The 19,195-nt window shown below is 45.5% G+C and overlaps 1 protein-coding gene across 15 annotated transcripts in view; it reads right to left on the bottom strand.

The window, feature by feature from the left end:
- The window catches only part of LOC132589015 (gephyrin), a 680,040-nt gene that overhangs the window by 512,847 nt on the left and 147,998 nt on the right, over window positions 1-19,195 (bottom strand). For all 15 annotated transcript variants that reach the window (XM_060261532.1, XM_060261538.1, XM_060261529.1 and 12 more), the window contains one exon: window positions 8,860-8,917. In XM_060261532.1, coding sequence (XP_060117515.1) covers window positions 8,860-8,917 — 58 coding nt within the window. The remainder of the gene's footprint in view (window positions 1-8,859; window positions 8,918-19,195) is intronic.

The raw sequence follows: 19,195 nt of genomic DNA on the forward strand, positions 1-19,195 counted from the left end.
ATGCCAGCATCCATAAGGGTGACACGTAGTCAAAGATCAAGGGAAGGCCAGACTCGTCTGGAGGTGCCATGACACTCTGATGCGGGTGAGGAATTTCTGCCATTCAGAGTCATAGTCAAAGGCCTTCAGCTGTTTATCACATGTTCAAGGAAGGGTCCAAGATGATCCACCAGTTTGTCAGTTTCAGACATGGGATGTCGTGGTGCCAAACTTGACCCTTTTGTGCAAGAAGGAGGCCGTTGGCTCATGGAAAGTGATACAACTTCCCATGGGGCAGCTGAAATATAATGGTCATGGCCTGTCACCTGTCATGGCCACCGGTGTGATCAGTAAACAATTCAGTTCCTCCCTCATTATTTTGTTGACGACTCGGGTCATGAAAGAAACAAGAAGACAAATTTGTGATTCCAAGAGTAGAGAAGATCATCTCCCAGAGAGAGCAGGTCCATGGCTCCCTGCAGCAAAAGTCCTGACATTTCCTGTTTGCTCTTTTGACAAATGAGTCTATTTTGGGTTGACCTCTCTTGGCGAAGATGGGTTGTAGATAGTTCCAATTGAGTTCCCCACTCATATAGGAGCACCCCTCCACTACTGAGTTCCACTTGGATGTTTTGTGCACCTGGGAGGTGAGCGGCAACCAGGAAGATCCCTTGTGTTTATGCACAAGGTCCATAAATTGGTTGCCAATCCAAGGTTTTCTGGATACTGTTCTCCCTCAGCAGTTATGTAGGTATCAGGGCAGTAGTATTGTCTGTAAGGATCGATACCTCTTTCCTTTTTACTGCAGGTTGGAAGGAGCATAGAGTAAATTTCATAGCTAACAGTTCCAAATAATTTATGTGGTGGTGGTGTTCCATTCCAGTCCTATGCACCTGCCCCTCAGCTGAGCACCTTGCTCCCAGAGGGAGGTGTCTGTAGTTAGGGTCTCCATAGGGGAAGGAGGTTGGAACAGAGCTTTCATTAAATTGGTTCTGTGTTCCCACCAGGGCAAGGATGCTAATACATACAGGGGTAGGAGAAGTATCATGCACTGTGAATGACAGGATGATTTGAAGTGTCTGAGGAACCATGGTTGAAGGATCCTCATAAGGAATCTAGCAAAGACCAGTAAAACTGTTCTTTGTGGCCATGAGGCCCAGCAGCCATTTGATGGATATTGCAAATGGATATTGGGGCCTCAGTTGGTGGATCAGGGAAATTAACACAGATGCCCTCTGGAGGGGAAGGAATTCCTAGCAGACCCTTGAGTAAAGCAGAGCTCCAATAAATTGTGTTTTTCTGGAAGGAGTGAGATTGGTTGTAGTTGATGCAGAAACCCAAGTCTTGTAGTAGTGATGTCCTTTGGATGTCTCTGAGGAGGTGTTCTTTGAACTCAGCCACCAGAAACCAGTTGTCTATATAGGGGAAGATGACAGTACCCTGAAGACAGTGGTAAGCCACAACAACCATCGTGGTTTTCATAAATACTCTTGGTACTAGTAATGGTAGCCTCCTACCATGAACCGTAGGTATTGTCTGTGCTGTGGTTTGATGCCCAAGTGGAAGTAAGTGTCGTGCAGGTCTATTGTAGCCATCCATACCCCCTCCTTGAAGAGTGGTAAGATGTTGTGGACCATCGTCATATGGAATTTGTGATTAATTTGTTCAGCACCCTTAAATCCATTATCAGTCAGAAACATGCTTCAAAATCCGGAAATTGCGTAGTGTGGAGTTATATTTTGAGGCTACTATTTTCAAGAATATATACTCATTTGAAGGCAACATTGACTATCATTAAGAGACTGCTTGAGTAAAGAGACTGCTTGGCTGGAAGGACTTTTTTTGTAGCAAGGACTGTGCCAGTGTATTGTATGAATTTGTTGAATATGTTTCTTTGTACATTGTATATTCTTTGTAGCGTTACTGAACACAGATTCTTGGGTGTGTTTGCTTTGGGATATTTATGCTATGTTCCCCATTCTGTTATATTTGACTTTCTTGGGGATAGTGCAATATTAAGAATAAAAACTATGTTCCATGAATCTGTCAGTATTGGTTCTATCGCTTGCTTTTCTAGCAGAGTCTTCACCTCCTCCAATAAGGTGTCAGATAAAGGGATGGTGACAAGCACTGGAGCAGGAGATATCTGAACAACTATATTGCATAGCCCTGCAAGATTATAGAGAGGATCCAGTTGTCTGATGTGATCCATCACCAGGCTGGAATGAAGGGGTGGAGGCAGGTGGTTCAGACGCAGGGTTGGTGGGTGGTAGTCAGTGGCTTCTGTGGACCAAAGGCAAGTAAGTTAAAGGTCTTGGGCCTATGTGCTTGTTGCGTGTCTGAGAATTTGGTCTTGGGTGTGTAGGAAGACCTAGGAGCAGTATGAGCCAGGTTCCCCATGTCAAAGGCCTGTTGCACGAATGCCTAGACCGGGATCATGACAAAGACCTGGATTTGTAAGTGCGGGTGGTGGTCATGATGCTTATGTTGCATGAAGCTTTAATGCTCATGTCCATCTCTTAAGGAACTTTGTCCATCATGGAATGGAACAGGCCATCCTAATCAAAGGGAAGGTCTTTAATGTAGGAATGTGTCTCTGGATGAAGGGCTGTCATTCTGAGTCATGAATTTCTCTGCAGGGCAATGGCAAAGGTAAGTGTATTGGCAAAAGTATCGGAGGAGCTGCTTGGCCAACAAAATGCCTTCTTTTTTGGATTTTCCCAGCAGTCAGCCTTTTGTCCTCAGGTAGTGCAGAACGCACTTCAGAAAATTGTTCCCAAAGAGCATACTGATAATGCTCCAAGCACACTAGGCAGTTGGTAGTCTTAACTCCCAGTGCTCCTGCTGAGAATATTTCTCTTCCAAAGGAGGCCAGCTTCTTGCCCTCTTTATCTGGTGGGATGTGTACGTTTACTTTTAGAAGAGGAGGTCGACTCCAGAGAACTGGATTTGGGGTGGCAAAACAAAAATACAGCCCCTGTCTCTTGCACTATATACATATGGGTCCCAGTGTCTAGAGGAAATAAGGGTTGGTGCCAGTTTGTCCCAGGGAACTTTGAAGGCTTGAAGCATTACCAAGGTCATAGGAAGCACTATGGCTGTGAAGTTGTCCAACTGAATAATGTCAAAGATAACATTTTATTTTATTCAATTTGTGTACCGCTCTCCCCATCAAGGTGGGCTCAGGGTGACTCACAGGCTCAACAGCAATTTAAAACATAGAACCATTATAAAAACACTAAACCATTAAAACATAACAGAGGGGGTGAAAAAACATGTGGACAAAGGAGACCCAATAGATGTTGTTTACCTTGACTTCCAGAAAGCTTTTGATAAAGTTCTTCATCAAAGGCTCCTTTGTAAGCTCAAGAGTCATGGAGTAAAAGGACAGGTCCTCTTGTGGATCAAAAACTGGCTAATTAATAGGAAGCAGAGAGTGAGTATAAATGGGCAGTCTTTGCAGTGGAGGATGGTAAGCAGTGGGGTGCCACAGGGCTCAGTACTGGGTCCCATGCTCTTTAACTTGTTCATAAATGATCTGGAGTTGGGAGTAAGCAGTGAAGTGGCTAAGTTTGCAGATGACACTAAATTGTTGAAGGTGGTGAGAAGCAGAGAGGATTGTGAGTCCTCAGGGCCAGATGAATTGCATCCAAGGGATCTAAAAGACCTTGAGGATGTAATTTCTGAGCCTCTGGCTATTATTTTTGAGAATTCTTGGAAGAAGCAGAGATGCTGAAAGATTGGAGGCAGGCAAATGTTGTCCCCATTTTCAAGAAGGGGAAAAAAGATGATCCGGGTAACCACTGACCCATCAGGTTGACGTCTATACCTGGGAAAGTTTTAGAACAAATAATCAAACAGTCGGTCCTGGAACATTTAGAAAGTATGGATGTGATTACCAAGAGCCAACATGGATTTCTCAACAAGTCACATATCAGACTAACCCGATCTCTATTTTTGAGAAAGTCACTACCTTGCTGGGGAATGTTGTAGACATCGTTTATCTTGATTTCAGTAAGGCTTTTAATAAGGCTTCACATACTATCCTTGTTGACAAGTTGGTAAAATGTGGTTTGGATCTTGTTACCGTTAGGTGGATCTGTAACTGGTTGACAGATTGCACCCAAAGAATGCTTGTGAATGGTTCCTCATCCTCTTGGTGAGGAGCGACAAGTGGAGTACCTCAAGAATCTGTCCTGGGACCTGTTTTGTTCAACATCTTTATCAATGATTTGGATGAAGGAATAGAGGGAATGCTTATTAAATTTGCAGATGATACTAAATTGGGAGGGGTTGCAAATACAGTAGAAGACAGACAGGATACAGGATGACCTTGATAGGTTGGAAAACTGGGCTAAAACAAATAAAATGAATTTTAACAGGGATAAATGTAAAGTTCTGCATTTAGGTAGGAAAAATCCAATGCATGGTTATAGGATGGGGGAGATTTGTCTTAGCAGTAGTATGTGTGAAAAGGATCTGAACAGAAATCTGAAGCAGAGCTGATCCTCATCATGGTCTCTGTGCATCACACCTATTGTGTTCAGTTTTGGGCACCACATTTTAAAAAGGATATAGAAAAGCTGGAATAGATCCAGAATAGGGCGATGAAGATGGTGAGGGGTCTGGAGACCAAGTCCTATGAGGAAAGGTTGAAGGAGCTGGGTGTATTTAGCCTGGAGAGGAGGTGGCTGAGAGGGGATATGATCACCATCTTCAAGTACTTGAAGGGCTGTCATCTAGAGGATGGTGTGGAATTGTTTCTGTGGCTCCAGAAGGTACAACTAGAACCAATGGGTTGAAATTAAATCAGAAGAGTTTCCGGCTCAACATTAGGAAGAACTTCCTGACTGTCAGAGTGATTCCTCAGACTTCCTCGGGAGGTGGTGGGCTCTACTTCCTTGGAGGTTTTTAAACAGAGGCTAGATGGCCTTCTGACAGCGATGAAGATCCTGTGAATTTAGGGGGAGGTGTTTGTGAGTTTCCTGCATTGTGCAAGGGGTTGGACTAGATGACCTTGGAGGTCCCTTCCAACTCTATGATTGTATGAACATTGTGAGTAGTTTGAGTCAGAGAGTTCACTCATCTGAAGCCAGGAGAGGGCAGACTGGAGCAGAATGGCAAAATATAGGTACCGGAGCTGTTGTTGGTTCCAGGGAATCATTGGGGATGCAGCTGGGAACTGAAATAGAGGGCCTTCATCTCACAGTCAGTGGCCGTGTCTAGAGAACGAACACCAAAGTTGGGGTCTGACATGGCTGGTATCCGCATGGACATCATGCAAATGGGTTGATACTTGGTGTCAATCTTAACGTTGAGAACCTGGAGTGGGATGTTTTAGGCGAGCTTCACTATTTCTTCTGCCTATAACACTAAGAAATGGATTGCTGAGGAGTTGATACTAGTAGTTTCACTACTGGGTAGTTCTGCCAATGTATCATTGAGTGGAGAAGCTGCAAGGTGGAATCACTGAGATCAGCATCTGGTCCAGAAGCGGGGACTTAGCAATAGTAGCATATTTAATAATCTTAGAGCCATGAGAGGGGTTTTGAGACTTTCTTTTGAAGCCTGTCTTGGGGATTTTGTGCTTACTCGGTGTAAGGTCTTTGTCATTCCTACACTTTTTGATAGGGGAAGAGAATGATGATTTCAAAGCAGAAAGATTTCAAAGTGGGCATCAACGTGGCAGATGAGGTTCAGTGTGGCCAAGTGCAAAGTAATGCACATTGGAGTCAAAAATCCCAGCTACAAATACAAGTTGATGGGTTGTGAACTGGCAGAGACTGACCAAGAGAGAGATCTTGGGGTTGTGGTAGATAACTCACTGAAAATGTCAAGACGGTGTGCGATTGCAATAAAAAAGGCCAACGCCATGCTGGGTATTAGGAAGGGAATTGAAAACAAATCAGCCAGTATCATAATGCCCCTGTATAAATTAATGGTGCGGTCTCATTTGGAATACTGTGTACAGTTCTGGTCACCGCATCTCAAAAAGGGTATTATAGCCCTGGAAGAAGTCCAGAAAAGGGTAACTAGAATGATTAAAGGGTTGGAACACTTTCCCTATGAAGAAAGGTTAAAACGCTTGGGACTCTTTAGCTTGGAGAAACGTGACATGATAGAGGTTTACAAGATTATGCACGGGATGGAGAAAGTAGAGAAAGAAGTACTTTTCTCCCTTTCTCACAATACAAGAACTCGTGGGCATTCAATGAAATTGCTGAGTAGTAGGGTTAGAACGGATTAAAGGAAATAGTTCTTCACCCAAAGGGTGATTAATATGTGGAATTCACTGCCACAAGAGGCGGCTACAAGCATAGCCAACTTCAAGAGGGGTTTGGATAAAAATATGGCGCAGAGGTCCATCAGTGGCTATTAGCCACAACATATTATTGGAACTGTCTGGGGCAGTGATGCTCTGTATTCTTGGTGCTTGGGAGGGGGGCAAAGTGGAAGGGCTTCTAGCCCCACTTGTGAACCTCCTTTCTTTTTTGGCCACTGTGTGACACAGAGTGTTGGACTGGATGGGCCATTGGCCTGATCCAACATGGCTTCTTTTACATTCTTAAGTTATGTTCTTAAGCCAAGCCTAATTCCTTTGGTGCCGACCAGTTGGAGTCAGATGGAGCCTTTGTCAAAGCCTTCAATGCTTGCTCTGAGGATGAAATGTGTCCAGTTGACAAAGGTGTTGATCTGACATTTTCCATGACAGCAGAGGTTTTTGTGGCCATTTTGGTGGGAGAAGGGGGATTCCAGCAATGCTGCCTGGAGTCTCACCACTCAGTTTTTCCTTGTCTGCTAAGATAACTTAAAGCAGTTGATGTAGAAATCTGACTGGTGTGACTCTCCAAGGCAAAGGAGGCATAAAGAGTGGCTGCCCAATGGAGTGAGTTTCCTCCCACACTGGGAACACCACTTTAAAAATTCCCACAGCTTTTCCATAGACTAGGTAGAGAGGTGATGATGTAGGTAAAGGTTGAAGTAAAGTGGGTTTACAAAAAAAAAAATTGTGAAGAACCAAGATAAAATGGAGGGTCAAAAGAGGTAGGTTGGAGCTGAATGAAAAAGACTGGAGAAGTCAAAAGGTCAGTTCCTCCTCTGGAGTGCTGAGAAGACCGTCTGATCTGCCCAACAATCAGAAGAGATCGGTTGAGATGTCCATGCCTGTCCGTGTGAGCATGCACGGCAGAAGTTCCTATGCATGGCACAGGGAAAGAGCACAAAAATCCTTTCTGCTGAGCTTGCGAGTTTCCAATCAGGGTCAGTTCAGGTGGCCTAATCCAATAGAATCATAGTGTTGGAAGGGACCTCAAGGGTCATCTATTTCAGCCCCCTGCACAATACTGGAAACTCACAAATACCTCTCGCTAAATTCACAGGATCTTCATTGCTGTCAGATGGCCATCCAGCCTCTGTTTAAAAACCTCCAAGGAAGGACAACCCACCACCTCCCGAGGAAGCCTGTTCTACTGAGGAACTGCTCTAACAGTCAGGAAGTCCTTCCTAATGCTGAGCCAGAAACTCTTTTGATTTAATTTCAACCCATTGGTTCTGGTCCTACCTTCTGGAGCTACAGAAAACAATTCCACACCATCCTCTATATGACAGCCCTTCAAGTACTTGAAGATTGTGATCATATCACCTCTCAGCCGCCTCCTCTCCAGGCTAAACACACCCAGCTCCTTCAACCTTTCCTCATAGGACTTGGTCTCCAGACCCCTCACCATCTTCATCGCCCTATTCTGGATCTATTCCAGCTTTTCTATATCCTTTTTAAAATGTGGTGCCCAAAACTGAACACAATAGGTGTGATGCACAGAGACCATGATGAGGATCAGCTCTGCTTCAGATTTCTGTTCAGATTTATGCATTGCATTGTTTATTGGATGTCCAATCCTGTTGACTACATTAACTTACACTGTTTAATCTGCCTTGAGTCTTAATGAGAAAGGTGGACCATAAATAATGTAAATTAAAGCAGATTCAGCTGTGATGCACCCACCTGGGATGAGCTCAGAAGTCAGCACTTTGCTAGCAAGTAAGCTGGCAAGGAGTTACTGGCTTACTCATTGAAGATAACTGATGAGAGGCTGAAGTAGTCATGGTTGGATTCAAAGTTACATCAACTGCAACTTGATTTAACTAATTTTCCATCAGTTTCCTCCTCACCAGCAGACTGCTGCACCCCCTGAAAACCTACAGCTGAGGATCTGGGAACCCTACAGAATAGAATGTCATATGGCATAGAGCTTTGGTGAGCAAGAAACTCAGCAGGAATCATTCTCCTTCCCTCTTTGATGATAATCTCATGAACAGAAGCTAGGTTTCCTTGAGCTGGAGAGAGGGAGAATAATTCCTACCAAGTCTCTCTCCTCACTGCATTTCTTAGACTGCAAGGCATCCTGAGTGGTCCCCCAACCACATGAGGCTGTTGAATAAAGAGAAAGCAGATAAAAACTCTTTCTCCAAAGTTGTGATCTGACATGTATTTGGATCCCACACCAAAGACTCTATATATTGTTTAACTAAATACTTAACAGCATAAATGAACAAACTGGTTAAAAACAAAATTACTTTCCAAGTTGAATCAAAATTTTCTGACTATACACAGTTGAAATAATTATTCAGATTTCTCTGTAAAAAGGTACTTCAACATATGAACACAAAGGACAAAAGCAATTTTATTATGTTAATTAATTATGCAGATTACTTCAATAGTCACATTAGCCATTGAAAGAGGCAGTTTTAAAATTTAGCAGTGAAACCAACACTGTATTCCAGGACAAATAAAAATGAAAGTTTCAACACTACAGTGGTTTTTCAACAACAACAACAACAACAACAAAAATACAATGAAGCACTGAGAAAAGATTACTGTACCTTAATTTCTTCTATTTCATCGGGCACTATTTTGTAAGCTGATATAGTCCCACCCAACCTGTAATCGGGAAAAGAACACAGTCTCAAAATCCAGCCAGAAATAGCATGGGAAACACTAAAGTTTCAATTGCTATTTAATTCAGAAAACAGAAACCTCCTTCCTACAGTTAACTTCTAGGAACAAACTGTACTTGGCCAGCAAAGGCAGTAAATTGACGCATAGCTGCCACTAGAAGTATGCACAAAATAATCAGTATTTTTTTTGTTTGGGCATACCAAACACAAAAAATATCAGTATATAATTGGGAAATAATCTGCATTGCCAATTATTTTCTGTTCCATATCTTCCCTTCTCTACCAAGTCGTACTGTGGGGGTAAATGCTTTAGGGAGTGAAGGGAAGGTAGAAGTCCCTTTAAATACCTTCCATTTAACCCCTGACACATGCTGCCGCTGTGGCATTATTGAAGGAAGAAAGGGGAGATATTTAAAGTTTAAATATCCTTCCTTTCCTTCCTGGGTCACACCTCAGCAGCAGTACATGACAGGGAAGGTAGGTTTAAAGGCTTCCTTCCATGAAAGGTGATCAGCAGACAAAGCAGACTTGCCAGGCTGATAGGCTTCCCCTGGGAGGAAGCCATTTAACCCCTCTGTTTTGCTCCCCCAGCAAAGCAGAGGAAGAGGGGTTTAAAGGCTTCCTCTAAGGGAAGCCGATCAGTGGACTGGCAGAATCCCCAGGATGATCAGCTTCATCGGGAGGAAGCCATTTAACTCCTCCATTTTACTCCCCACACTTCAGGACTGGGGAGAAACAAAGCAGAGGGGTTTAAGGCTTTCTCCCAGGGTGCAAATGATTCAACAAGAAATTTCAAGAATTTTGGGATATGAATTCAAGAAAGTAGCAGAGACTTTTTATTGGGATTACAAATGGAAACATTTCCAAAAGAAGATAGAACTTTGATCTGGTACTTGCTTTCAGCGACTAGGACATTGTATGCGCAGTTATGGAAGCAAGAAAAAATACCAGAAAAATGGGATTGGTTTGTAAAAGTTATAACATGGAGTGAGATGGACAAACTAACAAGAATCTTAAGAGACTATGATTTGGAAGTGTATGAAAAGGAGTGGAAAAAGTTTAGATGTTATGTAGAAGAATGGAATATAAAAGGATATTGGACAATTTTTTTAATAATGATCAAGTACTAGAAAAAAGTAGAATATGAATATAGGTTCTTATGGTTTAAGGGTACCTTTAAATGTTAGTATTTTACGTATATAACTTCGGCAGGAGTCAAGTAATGGGGGGAGGGGGGATTAGAAAATAGCATATGGGATAGATAAAAAGAAGGTATTCATGGATATGGTTACCATATGTTATCAATAAAATTGTGTTTTCACGAAAAAAAGCTTTCTCCCAGGGAATACAAATCAGCTGACAGGTAGACCCACCAAGCTGATCAGTTTCTCTGAGAAGAAGCTATTCCATTGCTCCTTTAGCTCCAGAGCAGGGGGAGAAAAAGGAGCCTTGAAATGGCTGCCAAGCATTTAAATGAACAGCTGACTTCACTCCTCAGCTGTTAGGTTTAAATGGCCAGGAGTTTTGATATAGCTGAAAGCATGTGAAAAAAACTTTATAAAATTGGCTTTTGGGGGGCTCAGCTATATTGGTAGCCAAATATAGACTCCTGATACAGCTGGAAAGGCCATAAGCATGCTTAAGTAACATCCCTAAGGGTTAAACACAGTGGTGGGATTCAGCCGGTTCTCACCGGTTCTGCCGAACCGATACCTAATGTGCTATCGGTTCGGCAGAACCGTTTGTTGGTCCAGTGAGCGGCAGCAGCAGAAGGAGGAAGGGGGTCGCCTTTGCTTTCTGCGCCCCGATGAAGGAGGCCGTGCAAAAGATGGCTGCAGCAGCAGCCGCGGAAGCAGCCCCGCCGCAGGCAACAAGCCCCGCCGGGTGCTGGAGCTGGCCGGGAAGCCACCACCGCCTGCCACCGCCAGGGCCAAGTGCTCGGGCTGGGAGCAGCCATCGGGGAGGCTGGGCCCTGGTGCCCACCATCTGCCCTCCCTCCTGCAAAAAAGTCAGGCCCGCCGGCTGCCTCAAGCTGCCCCGTCGACCATCCAGCGAGCGTCAGCAGTAGCAGAAGGAGGAGGAAGGAGGAGCGCCTTCGCTTTCTGCGCCCCGATGAAGGAGGCCATGCGAAAGATGGCTATAGCAGCAGCCGCGACAGCAGCCCCGCCGCGGGCAACAAGCCCTGCCGGGTGCTGGAGCCAGCCAGGTGCCTGCCACATTACTAGGGGACAGGAAAGACCATCAGCAACAGATATATTGTTTAAAGCACACAAATGACCGTATGTAAACCTGTGCAATTGAGCTGGGACCTCTTTGTTCTACATTGGCTGACCAATGATGAGTGAAATTTTTTGCGTGGAAAGTTCATTGCATTCTATATGTCTGTACTTTTGCTGCCCACACATAGAGCCTTAAGGGCTTGGGCTGGGAGCAGCCATCGGGGAGCTCGGCCCTGGTGCCTGCCATCTGCCCTCCTGGAGCGCCCGCCCGTGCCCCCGCCCAAGCTTCTTGGAGCTGGGAGCCGCGAGCAGCGGATCGCCCCCCCAAGGAAGGAGGTTGTGTGGAAGATGACTATGGCAGCAGCTGCGGCAGCAGCCACCAGAGAGCCAAGTGCCGCCCGCCGTGGCTCTCCAGTGGAGAAGGCGCAGCGGCAGCGCAGCCAAGAGGGAAAGTTCCAGTCTGGGCGATCTGCCCGCTGAAACTTCATTTTCCCATCACAAACAGTCCTCCAAAGGCAGCCGTGAGTCGCTGCCATTTAAATACAGTATATTACAGGCGGCCTTCGGGAAGGAGGGGGCGGGCCTCCTGTAGGTGGGGCTAGGGAAAGTGCTGGTAAGCCGGCTTCCTTGCTTTATGAATTGAACCGAGTGGGAAAGAAAGGGGCAGCGGTGTGAGCGTGAAGGGAAAGTGATGAGGTCTGTTGCACGTCCCGTCTCGAACACATGTTGTGGGCCCTGGAGATCACCTAGCCAGGCATGGAAGCAGCCGTGGTCGCCGCCGCCCTTTCGTCTTGGGGGAGCAAATCCTGCTGTTGGATTCACAGAATCATAGAGCTGGAAAGGACCAATCATCTAGTCCAACCCCCTGCACAATGCAGGAAACTCACGAACACCTCCCCCTAAATTCACAGGATGCACATTGCTGTCAGATGGCCATCTAGCCTCTGTTTAAAAACCTCCAAGGAAGGAGAGCCCACCACCTCCCGAGGAAGTCTGTTCCACTGAGGAATCGCTCTGACAGTCAGGAAGTTCTTCCTAATGTTGAGACTTTTTTGCCTTTTTTTCATTCCTGGCATGGTCAAGATTCTTCCAACTGTGTTGACTCTCTGATCAGTGGCATTACTCTTTGGCTGCAGCTTGACTCACAGCTTTTTACCTGTTCTCAAACTGTCTGTACAGTGAGGGAAGTCCCCATGCATGCAAGACACTTGCAACAAATGGTATGTAAGAATGCAGAATTTCTCAGAATCGGCTGCCTGCAACTCAACACACACAATCTAAAGACTTCATAATATCCTTTCCTTTTTGATCCTTTTGCTTTCAGGCCAGGGAAGCATGGAAATTGTCCCATTGGTCGTCAGCGGGGGGAGAGGAGGGAAATGTCTGCTGAGTACTCATGATTCCCTATAGAGACTTATTCCCATAGAAAATAATGGAGAATTTATCCACGGGTATCTGGGGCTCTGGGGACCCTGTTTTTTGAGGTAGGGGCACCAAATTTTCAGTATAGTATCTAGTGGCTCTCCCCAAAATACTCCCTAAGTTTCAAAAAGATTGGACTAGGGGGTCCAATTCTATGAGCCTCCAAAGAAGGTGCCCCTACCCATTATTTACTATGGAAGGAAGCCATTTAAAAGATGTGCAGTCCCTTTAAATGTGATGGCCAGAACTCCCTTTATAATAATAATAATAATAATAATAAATTTTATTTGTATCCCGCCCTCCCCGCTTAGGCGGCTCAGGGCGGCTAACAACATTTCATACATTTACATAGATAGATAAAACTTTAAATTTAACAATTAAAAATTAAACATATAAAAACCAGTCAATAGAATTAAAATACATAATTTAAGCTAAGTTAAATGTATCTGGCAGCAATAAAACTATTCTGGCGCTGGTTCTGCCAGTTTAAATATTTCCATAGTAATATTATAGATGGCGGTTCCTTTATTCCTAGCAACTCAGCAGTCGATATCAGTGTAAGCTTGTCTGAAAAGGACGGTCTTGCAGGCCCTGCGGAACTGGTCAAGGTTCCGCAGGGCCCGCACTTCCTCCGGAAGGTGGTTCCACAGTGCAGGGGCCGCAGCTGAAAAGGCCCGTGCTCTGGTGTTTTGGAGCTTGACCTCTCTCGGCCCGGGGGTGGTCATTTTATTTTTTCCCATTGACCTCAGTGCCCTCTGGGGTTCATATGGGGAGAGACGGTCCCTTAGGTAGGCTGGTCCTCAGCCATATAGGGCTTTAAAGGTAATGACCAACACTTTGTACTGGACTCGGTAGATAATTGGCAGCCAGTGCAGTCCGCGCAGCCCCGGCCGTATGTGCTCCCGTTTCGAGAGCCCCAATAGTAGCCTGGCCGACGCGTTCTGCACCAGCTGCAGCTTCCGGGTCCGGCACAGAGGTAGCCCCAAGTAGAGGGCATTACAGTAGTCCAGTCTTGAGGTGACCGTTGTATGGATCACTGTTGCGAGGTTGCGACGCTCCAGGAAGGGGGCCAACTGCCTTGCCCGCTTCAGGTGGAAGAATGCTGACTTGGCAGTGGCTGCTATCTGGGCCTCCATTGATAATGAAGGCTCCAGTAAAACACCCAAGCTCTTTACCTGGCACGCCGATTTCAATGGTGCGCCTTCCAAGGTTGGGAGAGCTATTTCCCCTCCTAGGGCGCCGTGACCCACACAAAGGACCTCTGTCTTCGCTGGGTTCAGCTTCAGCCCACTCAGTCTGAGCCACGTCGCTACAGCCTGCAAGGCCCTATCTAGGTTCCCCGGGGCGGAGCCGGGCCGGCCGTCCATTAGTAGATAGAGCTGGGTGTCATCTGCATATTGATGGCAACCCAGCCCAAACCTCCGGACAATCTGGGCAAGGGGGCGCATATAAATGTTAAACAGCATTGGGGAGAGAACTGCTCCCTGAGGCACCCCACAATCAAGTGTGTGCCTCTGGGATCGCTCACCCCCAATAGCCACCCTTTGTCCCCGACCAGAGAGGAAGGAGGAAAGCCATTGCAAGGCCAACCCCCCAACCCCTATGTCGGCGAGGCGGCGCTTTAGCAACTGATGGTCGACTGTCAAATGCCGCCGACAGGTCTAGTAGCATCAGTACCGCGGCGGCGCCCGGATCCAGTTGCTGCTGAAGGTCACCCACCAAGGCGACCAGCACCGTCTCCGTCCCATGGCCCGGTCGGAAACCAGACTGACACGGGTCAAGAACGGAAGCATCATCTAGGAACCTCTGGAGCTGCAGCGCCACTGCCCTCTCAATGATTTTACCTAAAAATGGTAAATTAGACACCGGACGGTAATTTGCCAATTCGGCCGGGTCTGCTGTACATTTTTTTAAGAGAGGGCGAACCAACGCCTCTTTCAGGGGCGTTGGGAAATGCCCCTCTGTGAGGGATCTATTTATGATGTCCCGTAAAGGACATCTGAGCTCCCTCTGGCAGGATTTAATCAGCCAAGAGGGGCAAGGATCCAAATCGCATGTTGTTGGGCAAGCAGCGGAGAGGATTCCATCGACTTCCTCCAGATTGAGCGGGTCGAAGTGATCCAGCACCAAACCCGAAGACAGGTCCGGAGCCTCAATTTCGCTCACTGTTTCCAAGGTGGTAGGCAGGTCTTGGCGGAGCAATGAGATTTTATCCGCAAAGTATTTCGCAAATGCCTCACAGCCAATCTCCAATTCTCTAATGTTTGGTTTGCCTTGTGGCAATGTTATAAGGTCCCCAATTATTCTAAACAATTGTGCTGGGCGCGAATTTGCAGATGCAATCTTGGTTGCAAAGTAGTTTTTCTTTGCAGCCTTGACTGCCATCTCATAAGACTTCATAAACGTTCTGTAGGATGTTCTCATTGCTTCGACCCGAGTATGTCTCCACTGCCTCTCTAGTCGTCTGAGCCCTTGTTTCAGATGGCGCAATTCCAAGGTGTACCATGGGGCCAACCTCATACGAGGGCGCAGAGGGCGCCGGGGTGCTATTTCGTCGATGGCCCTGGTTAGCCGGTCTTGCCAGGTCTCCACAAGGCCATCGAGGGAATTGCTAGTGGGCCAAGGGTCCCTCAGGGCCGTTTGGAACCGTTCTGGGTCCATCAGGCCCTGGGGGCGAGCCAAAATAGGCTCTCCTCCCATACAGGGTTGGGGTGGCGTCCCCACACGGGCCTTAAGGGCTAGGTGATCCGACCATGGTACCGCTTCTACAGCGATATCGTTCACCAAAATCCCGGATGCAAAGATCAGGTCTAGTGTCTGCCCAGCCTGATGTGTGGGAGTCGTAACAAATTGAGGGAGCCCCAGTGTCACCATGGAAGACACTAGGTCCAGCGCCTGAGTGGAGGCCGTGTCGTCAGCATGGACGTTGAAGTCACCCAGGACCATAAGCCCCGGGAACCTCAACGCCCAGCCCGCCACTGCCTCCAATAGTGATGGTAAGGCGCTGGTTGGTGTGTTAGGCGGACGGTACACCAACCAAACTGCCAACCCCTCTCCGACATCCCACGCCAGACCAGTACATTCAATACCATCAATCTTTGGGTCCGGGAGGGCCCGAAAGGAGTAACCCTCCCGTATGAGTAACGCCACTCCTCCCCCCTGCCCGCTGATCCGTGATTGGTGAAAGACAGAGTATCCGGGGGGGGGGGCATTTGGGAGAGAGCTACTGTCTCTCCGTCCCTCACCCAGGTCTCGGTCACACAAGCCAGGTCCACATCCTTTGGAGTTCAATTATGCTTGTCACACCCTTGCTCCTGGCTCCACCCCAATGTCTCCTGGCTCCATCCCCAAAGTCTCTTGGCTCCACCCCCAAAGTCCCCAGATATTTCTTGAATTGGACTTGGCAACCCTATTCCCTGTGCTAATCTTGAACTCCCTGATTGTGTCAGGTGCAGTTCTGTATGCCCCAGCAGCTGGCTCATCCTCATCAATGCAAATAAGGCAAGTGAGGATGCCAATCAAACAGCAATATGGAAATATCTTCAATAACTGTCAGGTATTTAATATTATAAATCTTTCTTTAAACATAATCTAGTTGTCTTTACCTCTTTTACTGTTCTTATTGCAGTATTTAATGCATGAATTATTAAACTACCTTTCGGTATATCTTTTGGTATAGTTAAAATAGTCATTAGGACATAGAACCTGTTGTTAATTTATTTGAATCCCACCACTGGTTAAACACACATCTAGGCCTGACTGAGAAGAAAAGACAGAATAGTTACCAACATTCCAGTCTTATCTATAACAGAAACATAACTTGCATTATGCCTTACTACATTTCTATTGTGTTTCTAAGCGACAGAAGTATGATTCAAAACTTGGGGGCATCCAAACTCCCCAAGTCTCCATCAGAATACTTTTCCATAAGTAGCAGGAAAAAATCAAGACTAAATGAGAGAGAAGAATCCAAAGCTTACAAAGCATTAAACCAAAAATATATATTCTTTTTAAAAACTCTCACTATTTTTAGATACCATAACTGTTAAGCTTAATGCAAAACTGCCATAATGACAGTCAGCGATATTTTTTTAACGAATATTTTTGTCCAAGCATAAAAAATAATGCTATTTCCTGGAGCAGAAATCAAAGCCTCAGTTGGTTTTTCTCAAAGCCCTATTACCTGATTTTAAGTGCTTATGCATGCATATTACTACCTTGGATAAATGTCAAGATATATTTCATAGCTGTGAAGCTCTTTACTTTATGCTGTCAAAAACCTGTGCTTTCCAAATTCACTATGGAACTTCAAAGCAAATGAAAATACTTACTGGAGAAGTTTTTGTGCCTTCTGGAAATAGGCCACAATAACCAATAAAGAACCTCACTTTTTAAATGCTACTTGTCAGTCTCCTATTCTTGTAAATATTTTCCTTAAGTCTTAATGAACAAAAATAATTTAAAATACCATATTGCAGTATATCATTTAAGAGTGACAATCCATTCACCAAAACTCTTCCCCATCCCAGTTGCCACTTGAACTACAGAGATAACTATCCTGACAAATTTCCTCATTATCTACATTATCTATTGCACATTCCATGGCAAAGCAAAAAGAAATGTTGAAGGAATAAATGAACACCATACTCCAGGGGTGGCCAACGGTAGCTCTCCAGATGTTTTTTTGCCTACAACTCCCATCAGCCCCAGTCAGCATGGCCAATGGCTGGGGCTGATGGGAGTTGTAGGCAAAAAAATATCTGGAGAGCTACCGTTGGCCACCCCTGCCATACTCAGTGGACAATGAGACATGTAGAAATGAAAGAGGGAAAGAGAAGTGATTGAGACATGTAGAAATGAAAGAGGGAAAGAGAAGTGATTGCAAGGCAGTTATGTATTTTTTTTCCAAATCTGTAGTCTCCTCCACTCCCAAGTTATTCTAATATAAAACAGGAGAAGGGTATCACTTGTCAGTACCAAAAGAAAAATGCAATAATACATCAGTCTGACATTGTTGATAGATTTCACTCATAGGTCATCCAGGTTGCCTACTACTATCCTACATATCAATGCTGTTAACACTAATACTACACACCTAGTGAAGTGTATATAGCTTAGCGATTCCATCCTTAGGGCTCGAGTAATTCTAAATAGTTGTAGCTTGTCATGCCACTAGTCCAGGAATTCACTATATATAGTACAGAAAACCCTTCTTCTTCTACACATACTATTAAGAGAAATCCAACTGTAGGACCTTCTCCACATCTTCTTTGGAAAAGTACTGTGGGCAGGGGGCATAAGCATTGAAGCAACTGATGTAAAACTGATGCAGAGGGCACTGCAGTATTATGCTGCAGCTGATGGTTCAACAGTTTCATTTTAATAGTGTTTATAGTCTGCCTTTCTTGCTGTGAATTAAAGTAGGTTACAGTAAACAAAACAAGTGCAGAGACATAGACCAATTTCCCACTAGCACTGCTCCGCCCTGAGGCTTCTGTTCCTCCCCCCCCCCCCCCAACCCAGTTCAAGTGATCAATTTCCCATCAGTTGCTCTGCAGGCACATTTTGAGCCATGGCAACCTCCAGTTCCCTGCGCCATTTTTAGATTCTGTCTTTTCAGGATTACGTAGAGAATTGGAGGTTGCCGCAGCTCAGAATGCACCCATGGAGCAACTAGTGGGAAATCTATTGCTTGCTCTGAGGAAAACAGAAGCCTGGGGGTGGAGCAACGCTAGTGGGAGAAGCAAGTTAATGCAGCTTCAAAAATGTTATTCTACCATTTTCATTCACTCAGCTGATCTGACCACTTATTCCATGGTGTGTATCCATACCTCCAGGCTAGACTATTGTAATGTGTTCTACATGAGTCTTGCCCTTAAAGAGCATGTGGGAAACCTGTCATAGTTTTAAGACAACCAATGAACAATGCAATGATTAATAGAACAATGTGAACAACAAACTAAGGCACGGGATGAGACACGCACATTCTGCCTGATACCCAAAAGTAGTAACCAGGCTGTTCTATTCTGCACTAACTGGAGTTTCCACATGCTCTTTAAGGGCAAGACTCATGTAGACACATTACAATAGTCTACACATTACAATGGAGGTATGGATACACCTTGAGTTGTTCTGCCACTGCACCCACTGTCATTTTGCTGAGAAAGGAAAACTAGAAAATGGGACTACCCTTACTCGTAAACTTTATTTATTGAATGGTCTTCTAAGCAGGCACACATGGGGACTGCACAGTCACAGGCCAGCTGCAGAAGAGTTTAAAAGCTTTAAAAATGTCTACTAAGAGCCTGTGTGTACTCCTTCCCACCCCGGTCTTAGTGCACAAATGGTCATGCGAGGGGAAGAGCACTCCTCCCTCAGTTCTCCCTTCACCACTGTGAGGGCTATGATGGACCTGTAATGATAAATATCCCACAGCGGAGGAAAGGAGGGAGGGATGAGTGCCTGCACAGAAGACCACTCAATGACCACTTGTTTTCAGGTAAAGGCAACCCCATTTTCATCATTATGGCTTTTGTGCAGTCCCACGTAGGAGATTAGCAAGCTCACTCACCAATGAGGTGGCTGTGGGCTGATTAGCAGAAGACAGACTGAAGAACCAC

This window comes from Heteronotia binoei, chromosome 21 (genome assembly GCF_032191835.1).
Source record: "Heteronotia binoei isolate CCM8104 ecotype False Entrance Well chromosome 21, APGP_CSIRO_Hbin_v1, whole genome shotgun sequence".
Lineage (NCBI taxonomy): Eukaryota > Metazoa > Chordata > Lepidosauria > Squamata > Gekkonidae > Heteronotia > Heteronotia binoei.